At 36.8% G+C, this 19,969-nt stretch overlaps 3 protein-coding genes across 4 annotated transcripts; all 3 read left to right on the top strand.

Moving 5' to 3' along the window:
* Positions 1-479: 479 nt before the first annotated feature.
* Positions 480-5,379, top strand: LOC110937427 (N-terminal acetyltransferase B complex catalytic subunit NAA20). Of its 2 annotated transcripts, none has more exons than XM_022179848.2 (7): positions 480-637; positions 905-984; positions 1,638-1,728; positions 2,953-3,085; positions 3,259-3,328; positions 4,921-4,981; positions 5,075-5,379. In XM_022179848.2, exons 2-7 carry the CDS (start codon positions 907-909, stop codon positions 5,164-5,166), a joined length of 525 nt encoding a protein of 174 aa, XP_022035540.1. In that variant the 5' UTR covers positions 480-637; positions 905-906; the 3' UTR covers positions 5,167-5,379. The 2 variants fall into 2 exon arrangements, with proteins under 2 accessions (XP_022035540.1, XP_022035541.1); XM_022179849.2 differs by having other exon boundaries at positions 521-637; positions 856-984.
* Positions 5,380-6,229: 850 nt separating this feature from the next.
* On the top strand, positions 6,230-10,609 carry LOC110937426 (LRR receptor-like serine/threonine-protein kinase GSO1). Its single transcript, XM_022179847.2, has 2 exons — positions 6,230-10,062; positions 10,145-10,609. Exons 1-2 carry the CDS (start codon positions 6,654-6,656, stop codon positions 10,504-10,506), a joined length of 3,771 nt encoding a protein of 1,256 aa, XP_022035539.1. The 5' UTR covers positions 6,230-6,653; the 3' UTR covers positions 10,507-10,609.
* A 3,056-nt stretch (positions 10,610-13,665) lies between these two features.
* Positions 13,666-18,361, top strand: LOC110937425 (DAR GTPase 3, chloroplastic). The gene is made up of 9 exons (XM_022179846.2): positions 13,666-13,916; positions 14,236-14,379; positions 14,447-14,563; positions 15,672-15,815; positions 15,893-15,979; positions 16,485-16,600; positions 16,705-16,886; positions 17,844-17,901; positions 18,050-18,361. Exons 1-9 carry the CDS (start codon positions 13,776-13,778, stop codon positions 18,186-18,188), a joined length of 1,128 nt encoding a protein of 375 aa, XP_022035538.1. The 5' UTR covers positions 13,666-13,775; the 3' UTR covers positions 18,189-18,361.
* Positions 18,362-19,969: the final 1,608 nt, after the last annotated feature.

Genomic DNA, 19,969 nt, shown 5'->3' with positions numbered 1-19,969 from the left:
TGAGTAATTAAAAAAATTAAAAAAATAATTTATACCAACCAAAGTTGACAACCTTGGTTGCAACCTAAACTAATACCCCCAAGAATATACTTAATCAAATAACTTAAAATATTTAAACTTTAAAGAAAAACTAAATACACGGTATTTCTTAATTTATTTTTGTGAACATCCCGATATAATTTTTTTTAAAAACCGAGTTCGTTCAAAACCATGTATTTTTAGGTTGGAATGGGTTGTTTTAGGTTGGAATGGGTTGTGAATGTGTGTTAAAAATTGAGTAGGGTTGGTGGAAGAAAGACATATTATTTTTTTAATAAAAGGTTGGGTTGGTTGGGTCACCAATGGAGATAGTCTTACGGTCTCGTGTTGATGTATTTGGAAGACGCTTCAACAAACGTAAGTCAAGACTGAAAATATTATTGAAGATGTGGGCTAAAAATTAAATAAACCCATCCTAATAACTCAAATTTAATTATCCATTCTGATAAGCCCAATAACATTTACCTGTCTAAAATTTCTGATTTCCCCAAAATTGTTTCAACCTAAATCTAGAACAAATCATCGGCAACGAACCAGAACTCCAGAAAAACCGACCGGCAACCGGCGACCAGATCATCCCTATCCACCGGAAATCCAGGTTATTTATTTATTTATTTCTCCTGTCATTGAAATTAAATGTGTTCATGTGAAGTTCGATTGGAATGAAACTTAACGAAACTTTAGTAATTCGCTAATACTTGAAATTATTACGTACAATTGAAAAATTCAGTTTCGTATAGGGCAAATGATAACTCTACCTATTTGTCACTGAAACTAAAATTTCTCTGAAAATTGACAATTTTGTGTAACCTGAAGGGGGTTAAGTGTAAGTAACCGTTTTTCTATCTTCAAACCGTTTGCATAGAGATGACAACAATCAGAAGATTTTGCTGCGATGATCTTCTACGATTTTCTTCTGTTAATCTTGACCATCTCACTGAAACTGTAAGTGTTTACTGCAACTTAGTTTTTTAATTAATAGTGTATGCGTAGGCTGCAAATGAACCAAACGTTCGGCGAACAGTTCGTGAACCGTTCGGCGGGAAGTTCGTTGGTGTTCGTTCGTTTATTAAACAAACGAACACGAACAAGAAACTTCGTTCGTTTAGTTAAATGAACAAACATGAACAGAAGTCGTGTTCGTTCGTTTATGCTCGTGAACGTTCGGTAACGTGTTCGTTTGTGTTCGATAGTTCATTAGTGTTTTTAGTTTTTATATTTATTTAAATACTTCAAAATTCCAACAAATTAAATATCTAATAAGTGTCAGTGTATTGTATGCTATGTTCATGAACGATTGTTTGTGTTCGTTTGTTTCCATTTGTGTTCATGAACATTAGTTTGTGCTCATTTGTGTTCATCAACGTTGGTTGCCTAAAATTAACAAAATAAGCACAAACGAACACGAACAAGTTCATTTCCTTGACAAACGAACACGAACATAAAATCTCGTTCGATAAGTGTTAGTGAACGGTTCGCGAACACATTTATTTCTTAACGAATGAACATGAACAAGGTCTTGTTCGTGTTCGTTTGCAGCCCTATGTATGTGTATGCATTATGATTATTACTGGTTGATGATTTTTAATAATGCACAGTTTAATATGTCATTCTATATGACCTACTTGGCACGCTGGCCTGATTATTTTCATGTTGCCGAAGCTCCGGGCAACCGAGTCATGGGATACAGTAATTTCTTCATCCTTTTATCTTATGTTACTGCTGTTATGTTCAGTTTTGCTTCATTTGTATTTATTATGATATTGAGACTTATTTTGGGGAATTTATACAATGAAAACTTTCTGTTACCAAAGGGCTTATACCTCAGCAGTATCAAGGCGTGTGGTAAAGGTGTTACTCCCCAAGTGGTTGAGGGTTCTGGTGGACAATGGTGCAGATTTAGGAGTAGGCTTAGAAGATGTGTGTGTTAGCCGTTAAAAAGAACTTGGGTTTCATTTCGTCATTCAAATCATAGTTGCCAATAGCGAGCGTAGCGATTGCTATAGCGCGCTACGTAGCGTATAGGTCTAGGCTCGCTATTAGGGTTGTAGCGATCAATCGATCATAGTTGTCAATAGCGATCGTAGTGATCGCTATAGCGTGCTACATAGCATATAGGTAAAGTGTCGCCATTAGGGTTGTAGCGATGCATAGCGAGAATATCGACACTTTATTTTTTTTGTTTTATTTAATATAAATAGCAATTAAATATTGCTATAAAATAGCTGGATTTTAGGTTTTTGTTAAATATACATGTAAAATAGCATATATACCGGGTATTTTGATATAATATACATATAAAAGTTTTTAAATTTTTTTTTCTAGTGTATCGCTGTTTATAAAATAGCCGCCCGCTATTTATCGCTATTCGCTATGTAGCATATAGGTACCTTATCGCTATTTGTCGCTGTTCGCCATTAACAACTATGGTAGCGATAATAGCGACAATTTTTTTTTTGTTTTTTTAACATAAATAGCAATTTAATATAGCTATAAAATAGCTGGATTTTAGGTTTTTGTTAAATATACATGTAAAATAGCATATATACCAGGGCATTTTGATATAATATACATATAAATTTTTTTAATTTTTTTCCTAGTGTATCACTATTTATAAAATAGCCACCCGCTATTATTGCTAATGGCTATGTAGCATATAGGTACCTTATCGCTATCTGTCGTTATTCGCGATTAACAACTATGATTCAAATACGGTAACCAAATGTGAAAGTCAGTGTGATTTCTACAAGATAAACAAAATTATAGGCCATATTGAATGCTGAATGCTGATAGTGCTTCTTTATGCTTACCATGTGTTTTGATCACCTTCATTGTGTTTATGTTGACTGTGGATTTACATTGTTTATTTGTTTCATAAGTGTGTGATGTTAATGTTTTTTACTTTGGACACAGTTATGGGTAAAGTTGAAGGGCAAGGTGAATCATGGCATGGTCACGTGACAGCTGTCACAGTAGCGCCTGAATTTCGTAGGCAGCAGTTGGCGAAGAAACTAATGAACCTGCTTGAAGACATCAGTGACAAAATGTGAGTTGAGGTTATTTAAAAACATGTTTTCATAGGCGTAAGAGTGTAAGACGTGTATCTGCTTTGTTACATTTTTGTGATGGTTGAGACCTACTCAACAGTCTTCCCATTTTTATGCGCTTGGTTATTCATCTGAGATCTTTTATGTTTTGTGTTTTTTAACATGGGGGCAGTGATAAAGCATACTTCGTGGACCTCTTTGTAAGAGCATCAAATACACCTGCTATAAAGATGTATGAAAAGGTAATGTTTGATAGCTTTACCTTCATTTTCTTCCCTCTCCCTCGATATATATGTATGTACATCTCATACACACGCATGGATACTCAACGAAACGACCCACATATACAAATACAAACATATGCACGCTGTTTGATTTGAATGCAAGTTGGATGGGGCACCCTTTTCTTGAATGAATAAAGGTGGCTACATTGGTGAGTTAGGTACTTGGGTGATGGCTAACTTGTCAAAAAAGTTGTTTAAAAAAAAAGAGTAAACTGCCATTTTGGTTCCTGAGGTTTGGTCACTTTTGCCATTTTAGTCCAAAACTAAACCTTTTGCATCTGGGTCCTTGTGGTTTCAGTTTTATTGCCATTTTGGTCCAAAAATGAAATCAGGTCATATCTGTCTTATAAAATCCTGCAATTTTGTCATTTGCCCCTGCGGAAAAGGACAAAATAGCAGGATTTTATAAGACAAATATGACCTGATTTCATTTTTGGACCAAAATGGCAACAAAACTGAAACCACAGGGACCCAGATACAAAAAGTTTGAGTTTTGGACTAAAGTGGCAAAAGTGACCAAACCACAGGGACCAAAATGGCAGTTTACTCAAAAAAAAAAGATTTTGGTACAACTTGGGTTGACCAGAGATAATTTTTTGTTCAAATTTCTTGAAGATAACCAAAACTATATTATTACCATAATAATCTATTATTTTAGTTTGAAGATAACCAAAACTATATTATTACCACAATAATCTATTATTTTTGTGAAGTGATTTGGAAGGCTATATGCATTAAAAATACACTTTTACCCATTTCTTTTTGGCAATTTGACCTGTTATGGATCAAAACTAGTTAAAATTTTGACCCATTAATAGGTATATAAAAATCCCACTAACAGCAAAGCTAGGGTAGGGTCTTAGGAGGGGTATGATGTAGACAACCTTACCTCTACCCCGTAGGAATAGAGAGGTTGCTTCCAGTGAGACCCCCGGCTCGAAGGTATATGGATAAAAATTGCATCTATATGAATGATACATCATTAGTTGTCGCCATTTAGCTTGAAGAAGGTTTATCAACATATTAAACAAATAATATTAGTATCATAGCGCAAGTTCATGCAAGAATCATTGGGAGGCTAAATAATAAAATAACGAGTTAAATGCCATTTTAGTCCCTGTGGTTTGGGCTTTTTTGCCAGTTTAGTCCAAAGGTTTCATTTTTGTCCTGTGGGTCCAAAAAGGTTTCACCGTTGCCATTTTAGTCCACTGGGTTAACTTCATCCATTAATTCTGTTAACGAGAAAGGCAATTCAGTCATTTTATATGGCCGAATTGCCCTTGTAGTTCACAGAATTACATATAAAATGACCGAATTGCCCTTCTCGTTAGCAGAAAAAATGGATGAAGTTAACCTAGTGGACTAAAATGGCAACGATGAATACTTTTTGGACCCACATGCGAAAAATAAAACCTTTGGACTAAACTGCCAAAATGACACAAACCACATGGACTAAAATGGCATTTAACTCTAAAATAATTTAGTAAACAGACAGACAATACCATGTGAGTGTATTGATGATTCTGATTGTTTCAATCTCTATTCTGCAGCTTGATTATGTTATCTATAGACGTGTATTACGTTACTATTCCGGAGAGGAAGATGGTTTAGGTAAAGGCCATCTCGAACCCGCTTGTTGTGTTTTGCTCATTAACTATTGGGCACAACAAAATGCTTACTGTACGATTTATCTTGAAATTTCAGATATGAGAAAAGCCTTGTCGCGGGATGTGGAGAAGAAGTCTATAATTCCACTCAAGAGGCCAGTTACACCCGATGAACTGGAGTATGATTAGGTCTGGTTGCTAGAACATACAAGCTTGAAGACATGTTCGTTGTGAGTTTTGGATACGTAGTGTTCTTTTCTGTAAACCTGAATATCTTTGAGTTTTTATGTATTTATCGACTTTTTAGTTTTACAAGAGCTATTTGGTACTGGACACAGTTAACTTATCCTTGGATGGCGGTTGGTTGATTTGAATGCATTAGTGTTGTTGAGTTCGACGTAAGTTCTTATGTTCGTGGAACCAGGTTGGTTTACTTGGTCGTTTAAACGCGTATGTGCAAATAATCTTCTCATGTAAACTGTAGCACTCAATCAGGTTAAGGCCAAAAACCTCCACGTCAGATTTTTTAAGTAATCTTATTATGTAAATTTTGGCACTCAATCAAGTTAATGTCAAGAACCTCCATGTTAGACTTTGCTAGCAAAAACCCCATAAACCCAGGACCTCTCCATGTTATCCCCTGCTAGAAATGTTTATGCTTAGAGTTAAATGCCCGGATAGTCCCTGTGGTTTGACCTTTTTTCATCTTTAGTCCCTGAATTTCTAAAATTACCTCTATAGTCCCCAACTTTTCAATTTTCGTTCCCGAATTGTCCCTGACACGGATAGGAGTTAGTTTTTGGTGTTAAGTGAGTATGAAATTACCTAAATACCCTTTATATTAAAAACTGATAAATAAAACATTTAAAAATAAATTTAAACTTAAGTGGGCTCCACCTAAATCACGACCCAACTCTTCTTCATCCCAACATCACCTGCAACCACCCACCTCACCATCGATCTAATGTATTGTGAGACCTTTTGGATTTATACAATATGTATTGTGGGTCAAATAGAAGCAAGAAGGCAATCCATGTGGTTATGTTGACTGTTATATGGAGCATATGGACGTCCAGGAACAAGGCTGTTTTCGAGGCGAAGGCTCCCACGGTTACAACGGTTATCGACGAAGCAAAATCTCTAAGTTTCCTTTGGGTCAGAAATCGATCTAAAGCTTTGGCGCTTTCGTGGGAAGATTGGAAATCTTTTGATCTAAGGGGCTTAGGCTAATCGGCTGTTGCTGTTGCTTTTGTTTCTGTTTTTGTTTTTGTTGTTTGATTGTTTTCTGTTTAATGTCGTTTGTTTGTCGGGTGCTTTCTTCGGGTCTGTTCTATGCCAGTTTCTTGCTGGAAGTTGAATGATATATGTTTTGTTGGTCTTTCAAAAAATTACTTAATTTGTGTGACCGAACAAAGTGAACGAGTTTAATTTTCTGCAACAGTTTGACTTGCAGTAGTTTGACTTTTCTATGCAACAGTTTGACTTAATTACCTCTGCCAAAGTTGTGCTGTCATTGGGCAGCAGCTACGGTGGCATTAATTCTGCCATTACTCTTCTCCAATTTCCCACAATATATCCATCCCTCCATACATGCACTGAACTCTCCATCAATACCCCAACTACAAATCTCTTCATCTTCCTCCATAAATCTCACTGTTCCACTCTACATTTCATCAATGGCAAACAAGATGTTGCAACTTCTTACTCTGTCCATTATTACTTCTCTTCTACTGTTTGATCAAACTCATACTTATAACTTGAACCCTGCTACCAATTTACAAATTCTTCTGGATGTTAAAACATCTTTTACCCAAGACCCACAAAATGTTCTCCATAATTGGTCAGATAAAAACCCAAGTTACTGCAACTGGACTGGTGTCACATGTGATGATGATAAGTTTACTCAGGTGGTGGGTCTTAACCTCTCCGGTGCATCACTCAGTGGCTCGATCTCACCGTCGATTTCGCTTCTACATAATCTCATCCACCTTGATCTTTCATCAAATCAGCTTTCTGGTCCAATCCCATCTAATATTTCCACTCTTACCTCCTTGTCAACTCTATTTCTGTTTTCCAACAAACTTTCGGGTCACATTCCGGTAGAGCTCGGTTCGCTTTACAGTCTTCAAGTTCTCCGTATCGGTGATAACCGCTTCACTGGCCCTATCCCCGCTTCGTTCGGTGATCTCCGGAACTTGGTGGTTCTCGGTTTGGCCTCTTGTAGTTTCTCCGGACTGATACCGCCACAGCTCGGAAGACTATCTAGGCTTGAGAATCTGGTTATAGAAGAAAATAATTTGGAGGGACCGATCCCGCGTGAACTTGGAAACTGTTCGAGTCTAGTGGCGTTTCGGGCTTCGGTTAATAATCTTAACGGTTCAATTCCGGATGAGTTGTATGATCTCGAAAACCTTCGGACGTTGAATTTGGCTAATAATAGTTTATCCGGAGAGATCTCAAGCAGGATAGGCGAGTTGAGTCAGCTCGCCTATCTGAATCTGCTTGGGAATCTGCTTGAGGGACAGATTCCCAAGTCAGTTTCGGGGCTCAGGAATCTATGGAATCTGGATTTGTCAGCAAATAAGTTAAGTGGTGAAGTCCCTGGAGAATTGGGGAACATGGGTCAACTGGTGTACCTAGTACTATCGAACAATAGTCTTTCTGGTACGATTCCGAAGAATATATGTTCCAACACAAACAAAAGTTTGGAACATCTGGCGATTTCGCAGAACTCGATTTCGGGTGAAATTCCCAGAGAATTGGGAAACTGCGTGTCGTTGAAGTATCTTGATTTGTCGAATAATACACTCAACGGGTCCATACCGATGGAGCTTTTCGGGTTGGTCAAGTTGACTGATATGATGCTGAATAACAATACATTGACGGGTTTAGTTCCACCCGCGATAGCGAATCTCAGCAGTTTGGTGACACTGGCGCTGTTTCAGAACAAGTTGAGTGGCGAGTTACCAAAAGAAATCGGTATGCTTCAGAAGCTCGAGATTCTGTTTCTGTATGACAATCAATTTTCGGGACAAATCCCGTTGGAGATAGGCAACTGCTCCAGCTTAACAATGGTTGATTTTTATCGAAATCATTTCAGCGGTGAAATTCCGGTTACTTTCGGGCGGCTCAGCCAGTTGAATTTCATTCATCTAAGACAAAACAAGCTCTCCGGAGAGATCCCCGCGACTTTCGGTAACTGCCATTGGCTGACCGTTATAGACCTGGCTGACAACAGTCTCACCGGTCGAATTCCCGCCACGTTTGGGTATCTAAGCTCGTTAGAACAGTTGATGCTTTACAATAACTATTTAGAAGGCAGTCTCCCTTTACAGCTAACCAACATTGCCAGTTTTACGAGAATAAACCTCTCCAACAACAAACTGAACGGCAGCATCGTTCCATTGTGTAGTTCGGGATCGTATCTCTCGTTTGATGTCACCAACAATGAGTTTGATGGTGAGATTCCATCCCAGTTCGGGAACTCACCCTCTCTTCAAAGGCTAAGGCTCGGAAAAAACCGATTCACAGGAAGAATTCCACCTGCATTGGGGAAAAATCAACAATTGTCACTCTTGGATTTATCAAACAATCGGCTCACGGGTTCTTTACCTCGTGAGCTTTCGATGTGTAAACAGTTAACTCATGTTGATCTCGATAACAACTCCCTTTCGGGCTCACTCCCCCCATGGCTCGGAGACTTGCCGCTTTTGGGTGAGTTAAAGCTCTCATCCAACAACTTTACGGGGTCGCTTCCCTTAAACTTATTCAACTGTTGGAAACTTTTGGTCCTTTCACTCGATTACAATTCGCTTACCGGCAACCTCCCCGAAGAAATCCGCAAACTTACGTCGATTAATGTCCTAAAGTTGAACAAGAATCAGCTTTCGGGACAAATCCCAGAAGCTATAGGGACGTTAAGCAAACTCTACGAGATCCAGCTCTCGAGCAACAATTTTAGCGGCGAAATCCCGCCTCAAATCGGGCAACTAAAGAATTTACAGAGTGTTCTAGATCTCAGTTACAATAATCTGACTGGCAGCATCCCGGTCTCACTCGGAACACTTGTGAAACTCGAGGTGCTAGACCTCTCGCATAACGGTTTAACGGGACCCGTTCCAAGAGAACTCAGTCGGATGAGTAGTTTAGGGAGGCTTAATCTCTCCTATAACAATCTTCAAGGGAAGTTAGACGACGGGTACTCGCATTTACCGATTGACTCATTTGTCGGGAATCTTCGCCTTTGCGGGCTTCCTCTTGATCCTTGTCGGGGCACCATCCATCATCGAAATGGGTGGAGTCCGGCATCTGTTATTGCAATCTCGGTTTTATCCACCGTAGCGGTTATTGCACTAATGTTTATTACGGCCATCTTATTGTTTAGAACCAAGAGGTCAGGGTTTAATCGAGGTGGAGACGTGTCCAGCGCATATTATTTTTCCTCGCCTTCGTCTCGAACGCGAAGACCGTCGTTTTTCAAATGGGGTTCGACCCGAAGTGATTTCAGATGGGAAGACATCATGGAGGCGACGAACAATCTAAGTGACGAGTTCATAATCGGGTCAGGAGGGTCGGGAACAATCTATAGGGCGGAATTTGTAACGGGTGAGATAGTAGCTATTAAAAGAATACGGTGGAAAGATGATGTGTTTATTGATAAAAGTTTTGCCCGAGAAGTGAACACAATTGGCCGGATAAAGCACAGACGGTTAGTGAAGTTACTCGGTTATTGCTGCAACAAAATGGCGGGATCGAACTTGTTGATCTACGAGTACATGGAGAATGGGAGTGTGTATGATTGGCTGCACCGGGAGCAAGAAAACGTCAAGAAACGAGAGACGCTAGACTGGGATACAAGATTGAACATCGCGGTCGGGTTAGCTCAGGGTGTAGAGTACCTTCACAATGATTGTGTGCCTATGATCATTCACCGTGATATCAAGTCGGCTAACGTTCTTCTTGACATAAACATGAACGTGCATTTGGGAGACTTCGGGCTTGCAAAAGCCATGACCGGGAACCATGACTCGATGACTAGCAACTCGAATACGTGGTTTGCAGGGTCGTACGGTTACATCGCTCCAGGTACACATTCAAATCACTTAATTGTCATACATACGTTAACGTTATAAAATAACAAAGTGGTGTTTTGATGTTTTATCAACAGAATACATTTACTCCTTCAAGGCGACCGATAAAAGCGACATCTACAGTATGGGGATTGTGTTGTTGGAACTGGTGACGGGGAGAATGCCGACCGCAGGAACTTTTGGTGAAAATGTGGATATGGTGAGATGGGTGGAGTCGCGTATTGAAATGCAAGGACCAGAACGCGAGGAACTAATAGACACGCGTTTAAAACCACTTTTACCACAAGAAGAAAATGCTGCTTTTCAAGTTCTTGAAATTGGACTTCGGTGCACAAGAAGCGCTCCGGCTGAGAGACTGTCTTCTAGGCAGGCGTGTGATCTTCTCATGCGTGTGTTAAAGGACCGGGAATTGAATGCCGAAAAGATAAGTTTAGATTAGTACGCTTAGCTTCATGAATGAATGTATCCAGGTTAGTTTCAAATGCAACAAAGAAAACCTATCACAAATATTACTGTTTGAGTTTAACATCCCTAAATTCTTAGATCCATTTTCTTAGTTGTAAATCATTTTTCAACCTGCATCTTTTGACTGATATTAAAAATTATCATAAGAATAATAATGACACTATATTTGTTTGGTAAAGATCCACTAATCAGACAACAACAGGGATTCACCAAATGATTTATTCTTCTTGTTTTAAATGAGATTGATTGCATTTGCATGTGTTGTGAATCAAAACTCTCAATCACAACTAATTTAAACTGGAAAATGCATTTTCTAGACCATAGTCACAAGAAACGCTAAAAGACCTGCGTATCGCTTACCAGATTGGTCGTACCAAATCGCGGTACAGAGTCGTCCCATTCGCCTCTGGTACGCGTATCGGATCGCTAAATTGGATCGTTCCCGATTGTGTGCTATAATAGTGTTCCAATCGGTAAATACACGTTTTTAATCAATCCGAAACGTGTTTCCGTTTGTAGTGGCCAGTGTTCCGCTATGGCCAGATTCATGTACCGTACCACGTACTGAAAATTTAATGAAAGATCTATTTTATACTTTTATATATATATATATATATATATATATATATATATATATATATATATGATATGTGTACCAGACTACAGTGGTACGCCATAGGATACACCGTACCACGTACTGAATTAGCGTTCCCAAATGAACCTACCCCCAACATACCGATTTTTAGAAAGACCCGGATTGCGTAACGGTTTTCGTACCGCGTACCGGAGCGTATCGCGTTTCATGTGACTATGTTCTAGACGTTACCCATCATGTTACTCGTCATCTTCATCTGCGTTCCAGAGTTTACAAGATTAAACTAAACCATAGTAACCAAAAGAAATAAAGCTACCTAAACGGGATTACATGCTAGAATTGAGAGGTTTGAACCCAAATAAAAAAAAAAAAAAAAAACACTTCTATCAGATAACAAAGCTTTAATCTTAATTCTATTGTTCATTGTTCCATGAAACTTAAATAATTATTAAAGGGTTAATCTTAATTCTATTGTTCATAGTTCCATTAATCTTAACTTTAGATAAATTCATAAGCTTAATCATTAAAGTTAACATGATTATTAAAATTTTGTGTTAAAAATTAATAGAAGTTTGTAAAGTTTATAAAATTTGAAAAGATTGCAAAATTCCATATCCTACAACTTTAATAGTTTGTTATGGTTTTTCCATTTTGCTCCTCGCCTCTAACTCCATCCAAATTGTCTGTCTTTCCATTTTGCTAGCAAACTATTGGAGGAAAATGACCAATTTTAAAGGTTTGGGGCAAAACCGTTAAAGTGACCAAACCACAGAGAGTAAAACGGAAGTTTACTCTTTCATTTATTTATGCCCTCATTTCATTTATTTATACCTTCATTTTATTTATTTATACCTTCATTTCATTTATTTATACCTCAATTTAATGTATTTAAACATCTATTCATGCATTTATACCTCCATTTCATTTATTTATACATCCATTTCATGTATTTATACCTCCATTACATGTATTTCTAAACGAAAAAATTAGCCTTTGTTTGAATTGTTTATTAACCGAAAATTAACCGAAATGAACCGAAAATGACAGATTAACCCAATTAACCGAACCGATTAACCGATGACTTTGGTTACGGTTACGGATAATGCTAATAACCGAACCGAATCGAACCGTGCACACCCCTACTATACACATAGGTATTTTATCCCGTATACATTATAGTTATTTGATATATTTCTTTATTGATAATACTAAATGTAACTGATTAATAGTTACTCGATGGTTTTTGGGTTGGGTATACCCAAAGGGTAAACTTTTTAAAATTAATGGGTTACCCGAAACCCGCGAGTATACCCGATACCCGATGAGTATTCACCCGCTAGAAACCCGACGGGTTTTAGGACGGGTTTGGGACAAGCTTTTCTAATCGGGTTTGGGGTTGGGATTACCTAAACTCCTCCCAAACCCGACCCATTGCCATCCTTATAGAGAAGAAGATGGGTTGGGGGTGGGGTAGGATTAAGTATTGTATTTAAATAAAAATGGTGGGTCCTACTTGAATATATTTCTTTTAATTGTTTAACTATTGGTTTATTAGGAAAAGGGTATTTTTGTTATTTTACCAACACTTAACTAGAAAATTTAACGGTCATACAATATAGGGACTATACGAGTAACAACTCGTTAAACCACAGAGAACAAATATGCTATTTTAAAAATGTGGGGACTAAAGATGAAAAAATGGTAAACCAGAGGAACGATCCAGACAATTAACTCTTAGAAATATAATTTTTTTGTTAGAAGTCTCCCTTAAACTAATTAAATAAGCTAAAGAAAAGAGAAAATCACTAGAGTAACAATTTTTTTAAGGTCCTCTTAATGGCGATAGCAATTTTTTTGTGTGCATACCACCTATAGGATACACAAATCTTTGATCATAGTATATATTTTTATTCGTACAAACCTTAAATATTTTCATTAATTCATTATATACGCGAAATCTACGAATAACAATACATACATCAATTTAACGTGATATGATATGATCAGATTAAGTGTAGCGGGTGTGAAAGTTCCGCCAAGTCATCCATATAGGGCACCAAACACCGCATCGTGAGCGTGAAACATGATGCTAAAGGGGTGGTGGCGTAAAGGGCTTAACTTGGGTGAACGCTTAGGGTACGAGACTAAATTCATTTCTAACCAATATACACCCAACTCACATTTTTAAAAAGATTAATAATTATATTCTTATTTAAATCACTACTCTCTTGTGACATGTAGTTTAATTAAAACTTAAAAGCTCAATTGTATTTGTAGTTAAACAAATACACTACACTAACTTTAATCTTTGTACATTTGAAAAAAAAAATTAAAATCTTTTGTGTTTTTTTCTATAAAGAAAAACTTATTTTAGAATTCAGAGGTACCAAGAAGTAGGAATGAGAAAATGGTATCAGGTATCGGATTTACCGAACCATATATATTTTTGTATCAACTTTTGACATTTTTGGTATCTATTCAGTACCGGTTCGATACTGGTATTTACCCTTAAATACTGGTACTGGATCTACCAGTGTGTAGCTTTTTCATTGGTTAAGAAGATAAAACTTTCCGGTGGTTGAAACTTGAATAAGTGTTCTCCTCCACTCTGAACTCAGATACACCTCAAGCTCTGGTTGTAATCAGTAATGGCTATTCACCTATCTGGTGTGTTTTCCACCAAAGCTTCCATTTCACCACCTCTTCTTCAACATCGAAGAAGACCGCCGTTAACCGTGTTCGCCACCGCCTCTGCCGCCCCTCCTCCGTCGTCCCCACCCACCATTCAGGCAAGTAATCTCTTCGCATCTAGAAACTTCTTCCACTTCCTTTTGAAGATAAAAAAACAGCAGTACAAATGTCAGCCGTTTGACTACTTATGATGATGCTGTTAGGGTTTTGTGGCTGAAAATGATAGATAACATAATTAATTTAATTCTGTTTTGTTTGTTTTGATATCACAGATGCCAAATTTCTGCCAATAATCTTTATAGTTTGACATTAAAGGCATAATTCATGTTCAGGAAATGATCATATGAGTTTGTACTTGTAGTGGTTATGTGATAGAATCAATTTATTTAATGAAGTAGAGAACTGAAATTATTGTAGATTGTTGGTGGGAACAATGCAAGCTGGTATGGAAATGGTAACATGAATTCTAGTAATGCAACTGAATCTTTTGAAGAAGAGTACGAGTGGGCCGATCTTGAGACCGATCTTTATCACTGGACAAAGACGCTGCGTCCCGTTCAGGTACTCTGCCGTATTGCAATGTTATCATAAAATGTTTAGCTGACATTTAGTCTCAATGTTTTCTCAGTGGTACCCTGGCCATATTGCAAAGACAGAAAGAGAACTCAAGGAACAACTGAAATTAATGGACGTTGTCATTGAAGTCAGAGACGCTAGGATTCCAATGTCCACAAGTCATCCACAGGTATTTTATTTTATAAAAAAGACGTAGGGGCTGTTTGGCAACATCTGAATGGTTAAGTGCTGAACGAGTAAGAGGTCTGAACCATTAAGTGCTGAACCAGTATGAGGTCTGAACCATTAAGAGCTGGTATAATGCTTAACCATTAGAGGTCTTAACCATTCAGACTCAGTATAATGCTTAACCATTCCATAGTTGTCGATAGCGAATAGCGACAAGGCACCTGCACCTATAGGCTACGTAGCGAATAGCGACAAATAGCGACGGCTATATCATAAATAGCGATTACACTAGAAAAAGAATTTTGAAAATTTTTATATGTATATTACATCAAAATACCCTTGTATGTATGCTATTTTACATGTATATTTAACAAAAATCTATAAATCCAGCTATTTTATAGCTATATCTAATTGCTATTTACATCAAAAAAAAAAAAAAAAAAAAAAAAAAAAAAACAATCGCTATCATCGCTATTTGTGGCTATGACCCATATAGCGACACTATGTCGCATGGCTACATAGCGCGCTATAGCCGCTATTAACAACTATGAACCATTCAGACATTTGCTCGTGAAACCAGTGGCGGATCTAGGATTCCGACCAAGCGGTAACGTTTTATAAATAGGCGGTAACGAAATCGAAAAAACGTCAAATTTTTCCAAAATTTACACTAAAAACGTCAAAAATTTTCTGACCAAGCGGTAGCGGAGGCTACCCCTTGTTCCTATATACATCCGCCCCTGCGTGAAACAAACAGTCTGAACCATTAAGTGCTAAACCAGTAATAGGTCTGAACCATTAAGAGCCTCATTAAGAGGTAAACAAACAGCCCCGTACTCTTGTTTAACAAAACGTCTTCTTTTTCGTGAACAATAATATCTGCTTTGGTTTTCTCTTATTAAAATTTTCAATTAACCAAATTTGCCATGCGTGATTGTTTGATTATTACAACTTCAAACAACAGAAGCATGTACAGACGCTATCTTATACTTGTCATTTTATTACAGTTGATTATCGTATCGTGACTACTGATTTTGGTGTGATCCTCAATGATGTTATTACTGTTGATTTCAAATACTTAATACTTTTAAGCTTACGTGAACAATCAGATGGATTCATGGCTTGGTAACAGAAAGAGAATCTTGGTGTTGAATAGAGAAGACATGATATCGGCTGCAGATAGAAATGCTTGGGCAGATTATTATGGCAGACAAGGAATAAAAGTTGTCTTCTCCAATGGACAACTTGGAATGGTATTTTAGCAGATTTCTTTTTTTAATTGAAAAATATAAATAAATAAGAATTAATGGATCTCTTATGAAAAATGCAGGGAACTATGAAGTTAGGAAGATTAGCAAAATCAGTAGCTGCAGGAGTTAATATGAAACGCAGAGCACGAGGCCTGCTTCCTCGTCCAGTGAGTTTTTTAAACAATTATGTGTTAATCAAGAAGTTACAAGAACTATATTGCTGAAATACTAATCTGACTTGTTATGAGATTTTGGAAGTTTTAAGCGTTTGAAAACACATTCCGCTATTTTCAACCTATTTGACCTGGTCAACCCATTTGACATGTTTCTCTTTAACTTAGCTATAAGTCGTTATCCGTTTGACCCATTGGAGCTAAATCACCAATAATAGCCAAAAGCAACCCAATTTAGGTATACGGATCGAAATTGTGACATCTACATAGCATTTTCAGCCAATGAGGTCAAGATTGGTCAAAGCGCTATGTAGTCACCCATTTTCCATCTGTATTTGACTTACAAATGGTGCAACTAATCTTTTCGATATGTAACTACCAAATTTTTCTAGATCTAAATGTGCTCTAATCTTGTTTTCTGCACTTATAATTTTGTTATCATAATTCATAACTGTAACTCTAATAATGTTCTTACCAGACATGATACATTGTGTAACAGGTGCGGGCTGGAATAGTTGGTTATCCTAATGTTGGAAAATCATCTCTAATCAATCGTTTACTAAAGCGTCGAATGTGTCCTGCCGCTCCAAGACCAGGCGTAACAAGAGTATTAAAGTAGGTTACTTTTACCAGTACTTGGCAAACGGTTTTGAAATGGCCTTATATGAATTATTATATTATTTATAGAGTTTTAATTCTTTTTATGATGTTGGTAAAAGGTGGGTTCGTTTTGGAAACGATCTTGAGTTGCTAGATTCACCAGGAATAATTCCAATGAGGATGAGTGACCAATCAGCAGCCATAAAGCTTGCTATATGTGATGACATCGGTGAGAGGTCATATGATGTCACTGATGTTGCAGGTGTTCTTGTACAAATGCTCTCAAAGCTTCCAACAGCAAGTAAGTATGGTACTTCTGCATTGGTTTTGATAAATATTCACCAAAATTACGTCTTCTTGAGATGCATTTATCCTCCCTAATTCCCTTAAAATTGCAGCCTTTGACTTGGCATGGGTCAGAGGCATGTTCGTGTTTGTTCGTTTAACTTTAACCGAACACAAACACGAACATATAATCGAACAAACTTGTATGTTCATGTTCGTTCATTAAGAAAATGGGCATGTTCGTGTTCGTGTATAACCTAAACAAACAATTCACAACGTAAACAAACAAACTTAAACGAGCATGTTCGTGTTCGTTAATAACCTAAACAAACAATTCACGAACGTAAACAAACAAACTTAAACGAACATAATTTAGTATACATAAAACAACACAGATGAACATAATTAAATAAACATAAACGCACACAAATGAACATAAATGACCAAACATAAACTGATATGAAGTGGCTTTTTTTATATAAATTATGATAAGTTCTATTGGAAAACTCAATTCTATTACTATAAAGCCCAATTATCAATTAGTTATATTTATATAAGTAGTTAGAAAGCCTTTTTTATGTTTATATTCATATAAATATAACTTCCTATGTATTTGTTAAAATATAAACGAACATAAATAAATGAAAATAAACGAACATAAATGATCGAACAACACGTGTGTTCATGTTCGTTCATTTAATTAAATGAACAAAAAAATTGTTCATGTTAATTCGTTTATTAAATAAACAACATAAACGAACTTCCCGCCGAACAAGTTTACGAACAGTTCATGAACGTTCGGTTCGTTTACAGGCCTACTTGGCATATAGTTTAAGTGAAAATGTAGACTAGTTGTCATGATTAATCTCATATATATCCTTCTGAAAGTTCAAAATTTCATATATACCCTTTTAAATTTCACATTGTCGTATACACCCTTTTGACAATTATACATTATTCTTGTTTATGGCAGATAAGAATACTCTATGGGAGCGTTATAAGATTGATACTGATGGCCGGTGTGGTAAAACGTATGTTTCTTTTCACCTTTTGACTTTTGAGGTCAAACAACGCATGACTTTCTATCTGTAGTATCAATCTGTTATATAACTTGATACTATTATCAACTATTTCTAAACTTTTAAAGATCCTCAAAAAATTGTGTTTCTTGATGCACAGATTTGTCCACAAGCTTGCTGTCCAGTTGTTCAATGGAGATGATCATCAAGCAGCCTTTCGGGTCTTATCAGACTTTAGAAAAGGGAGATTAGGTATGATTGCACTCGAGAGACCACCCGTTCACTCTCGTGCTACGTAATCATGTAAAAGAATAATATTAGGATGTAGATGTTTATAGATATATAAAAGGAAATTGTAAGAAACTATGAGGCTGGTATCTTTCTTGAATCATAGCTTTATTGCTAATTACTGATTTGTTTATTACTTGTATTGATTTGTAGCTAATAATATGTAGATTGGTTATCATGGCTATACAAGTAGCTTGATTTAAACGTGGTAAGTGCGTTAATCCTGTTCGGATTCAGCTTCCGTCTTTTTTTTTTTAATCTTTTTAAAGGTCACCCGTCCAACGTAATCCGGTGTTTTATCTGGTCTCGTTGGTTAACAGGGTATTTGTGGGCCTAATGATTTTCCAATTTGGTACTCACAATCATTAAAAAAAAAAAAAGTAAGTTGATTTATAAGGTTGCATTTTGTTGTTACTTCTGCCTATAATATGCAATTATGCATAATTGGAGGTAGAGCCGGTTATACCGGTTAATTGCCTTTTTTTCAAATTTTTTGGTTAACCGGTTTACCAGTTTAAAAACCGGTTACTATACTAAATATTTATATTTTTGACTAACCTACGGTTAAAAGTAACTACTAACCGGTTATTTCTTGAGCAGTTATTAACCGGTTACGATTTCGCTTCATAACTGATTATGGTTAATTAACCAGTTATTTTGTGCACCTCTAACTGGAGGTGGCATGATGGTCTAGTCGGGTCGACCCAATAAGGAACTCATTTTAATTGAATTTCACAATAACCAATACATAAGTGTTAAATTAAAGTTTACATTAATACGAGTTTGGGCCAATGATCTCTGGATCAAGTGGTGAAGGACTTGTATTTCTCTTGTGAGATGATGGAGGTTCAATTCTCACTTGGTGCAGAGTGAGACACTGGTGGGTAATGATAGGAGACCCAGGGAAACCTGGGTTCGATCCTTGAGCCAAACGGGTTTTACCGGTAATTTTACCTTCGTGCCTACGGGCGGGTGGGTTACCGGGTTTTCTCCGGAATTGGTGGTGGACTCAGGTTACTCTCAGAGTACTCCGTTTGATCCAATGGATGCTCCGAGAATGCTCGGAATTGATTTTGTTGGCCGTTAAAAAAAATACGCGTTTGGCTGGTTTATTAAAATATATATATGGGATTTCCAAGCTTTGAATATTAAAATATATATATGGGATTTCCAACCCGGATGATCATTTGACCAATGGAGCGTTTAAGCGGGGTTTCAAATTTTGGTCATTTCATTTGGGCCCGTTTATTCAAGTGCCAGACCAAACCCGAACTTTAAGAAAAGTTTATTAATAATATCTAAAACTTAAAAGTAAAATTACAGGTCATTCAAATATTAATATTGAGGCTTTATTTCATTTCCAACCAAAAAGTTGATGGAAGCTTAAATTAAAATGATAAAATGCCATCAACTTCAAAGTTTTTATTGAACCTATAGTTGTCAAGCGATAACAATGCCATGGGTTGTCAAGAATATTTGTGTAGATACAAGCTTAATAGTTGCGGTTATTTTGCAAATCACGACTGAAATTAATATAAGTAACATATAATTTGTAATCTCGACTGAAATTAATATAAGTAAAATATACTTTGTTGTAATATTTGGTCAACAATGCAAATAGAACGACTTTTGGAATATTTACGGTGGATTATGCGCACTCAGTTTTATTTTAGTATTTTTATAAATTTTATATAAAACCTTGATATTGATGTTCAAATGTGTGTTGTTAAAGACTTAAAGTGTTTACTAATGTTGATCGGCACCAAAGAACTTCCAACTTAGTGGTATCAAT

This window comes from Helianthus annuus, chromosome 4, assembly GCF_002127325.2.
Source record: "Helianthus annuus cultivar XRQ/B chromosome 4, HanXRQr2.0-SUNRISE, whole genome shotgun sequence".
NCBI lineage: Eukaryota > Viridiplantae > Streptophyta > Magnoliopsida > Asterales > Asteraceae > Helianthus > Helianthus annuus.
This window is presented reverse-complemented; position numbering and strand designations above follow the sequence as displayed.

Excerpts from the sequence above, each read along its gene's own strand:
- LOC110937426 (XM_022179847.2), top strand. The coding sequence starts at position 6,654 with ATGGCAAACAAGATGTTGCAACTTCTTACTCTGTCCATTATTACTTCT. Across the intron at positions 10,063-10,144 it reads GTACGGTTACATCGCTCCAG|AATACATTTACTCCTTCAAG; the intron begins GTACACATTCAA and ends TTTTATCAACAG.
- LOC110937427 (XM_022179848.2), top strand. The coding sequence starts at position 907 with ATGACAACAATCAGAAGATTTTGCTGCGATGATCTTCTACGATTTTCT. Across the intron at positions 985-1,637 it reads TTGACCATCTCACTGAAACT|TTTAATATGTCATTCTATAT; the intron begins GTAAGTGTTTAC and ends AATAATGCACAG. Across the intron at positions 4,982-5,074 it reads CGGAGAGGAAGATGGTTTAG|ATATGAGAAAAGCCTTGTCG; the intron begins GTAAAGGCCATC and ends TTGAAATTTCAG.
- LOC110937425 (XM_022179846.2), top strand. The coding sequence starts at position 13,776 with ATGGCTATTCACCTATCTGGTGTGTTTTCCACCAAAGCTTCCATTTCA. Across the intron at positions 15,816-15,892 it reads CCAATGGACAACTTGGAATG|GGAACTATGAAGTTAGGAAG; the intron begins GTATTTTAGCAG and ends TGAAAAATGCAG. Across the intron at positions 15,980-16,484 it reads GAGGCCTGCTTCCTCGTCCA|GTGCGGGCTGGAATAGTTGG; the intron begins GTGAGTTTTTTA and ends ATTGTGTAACAG.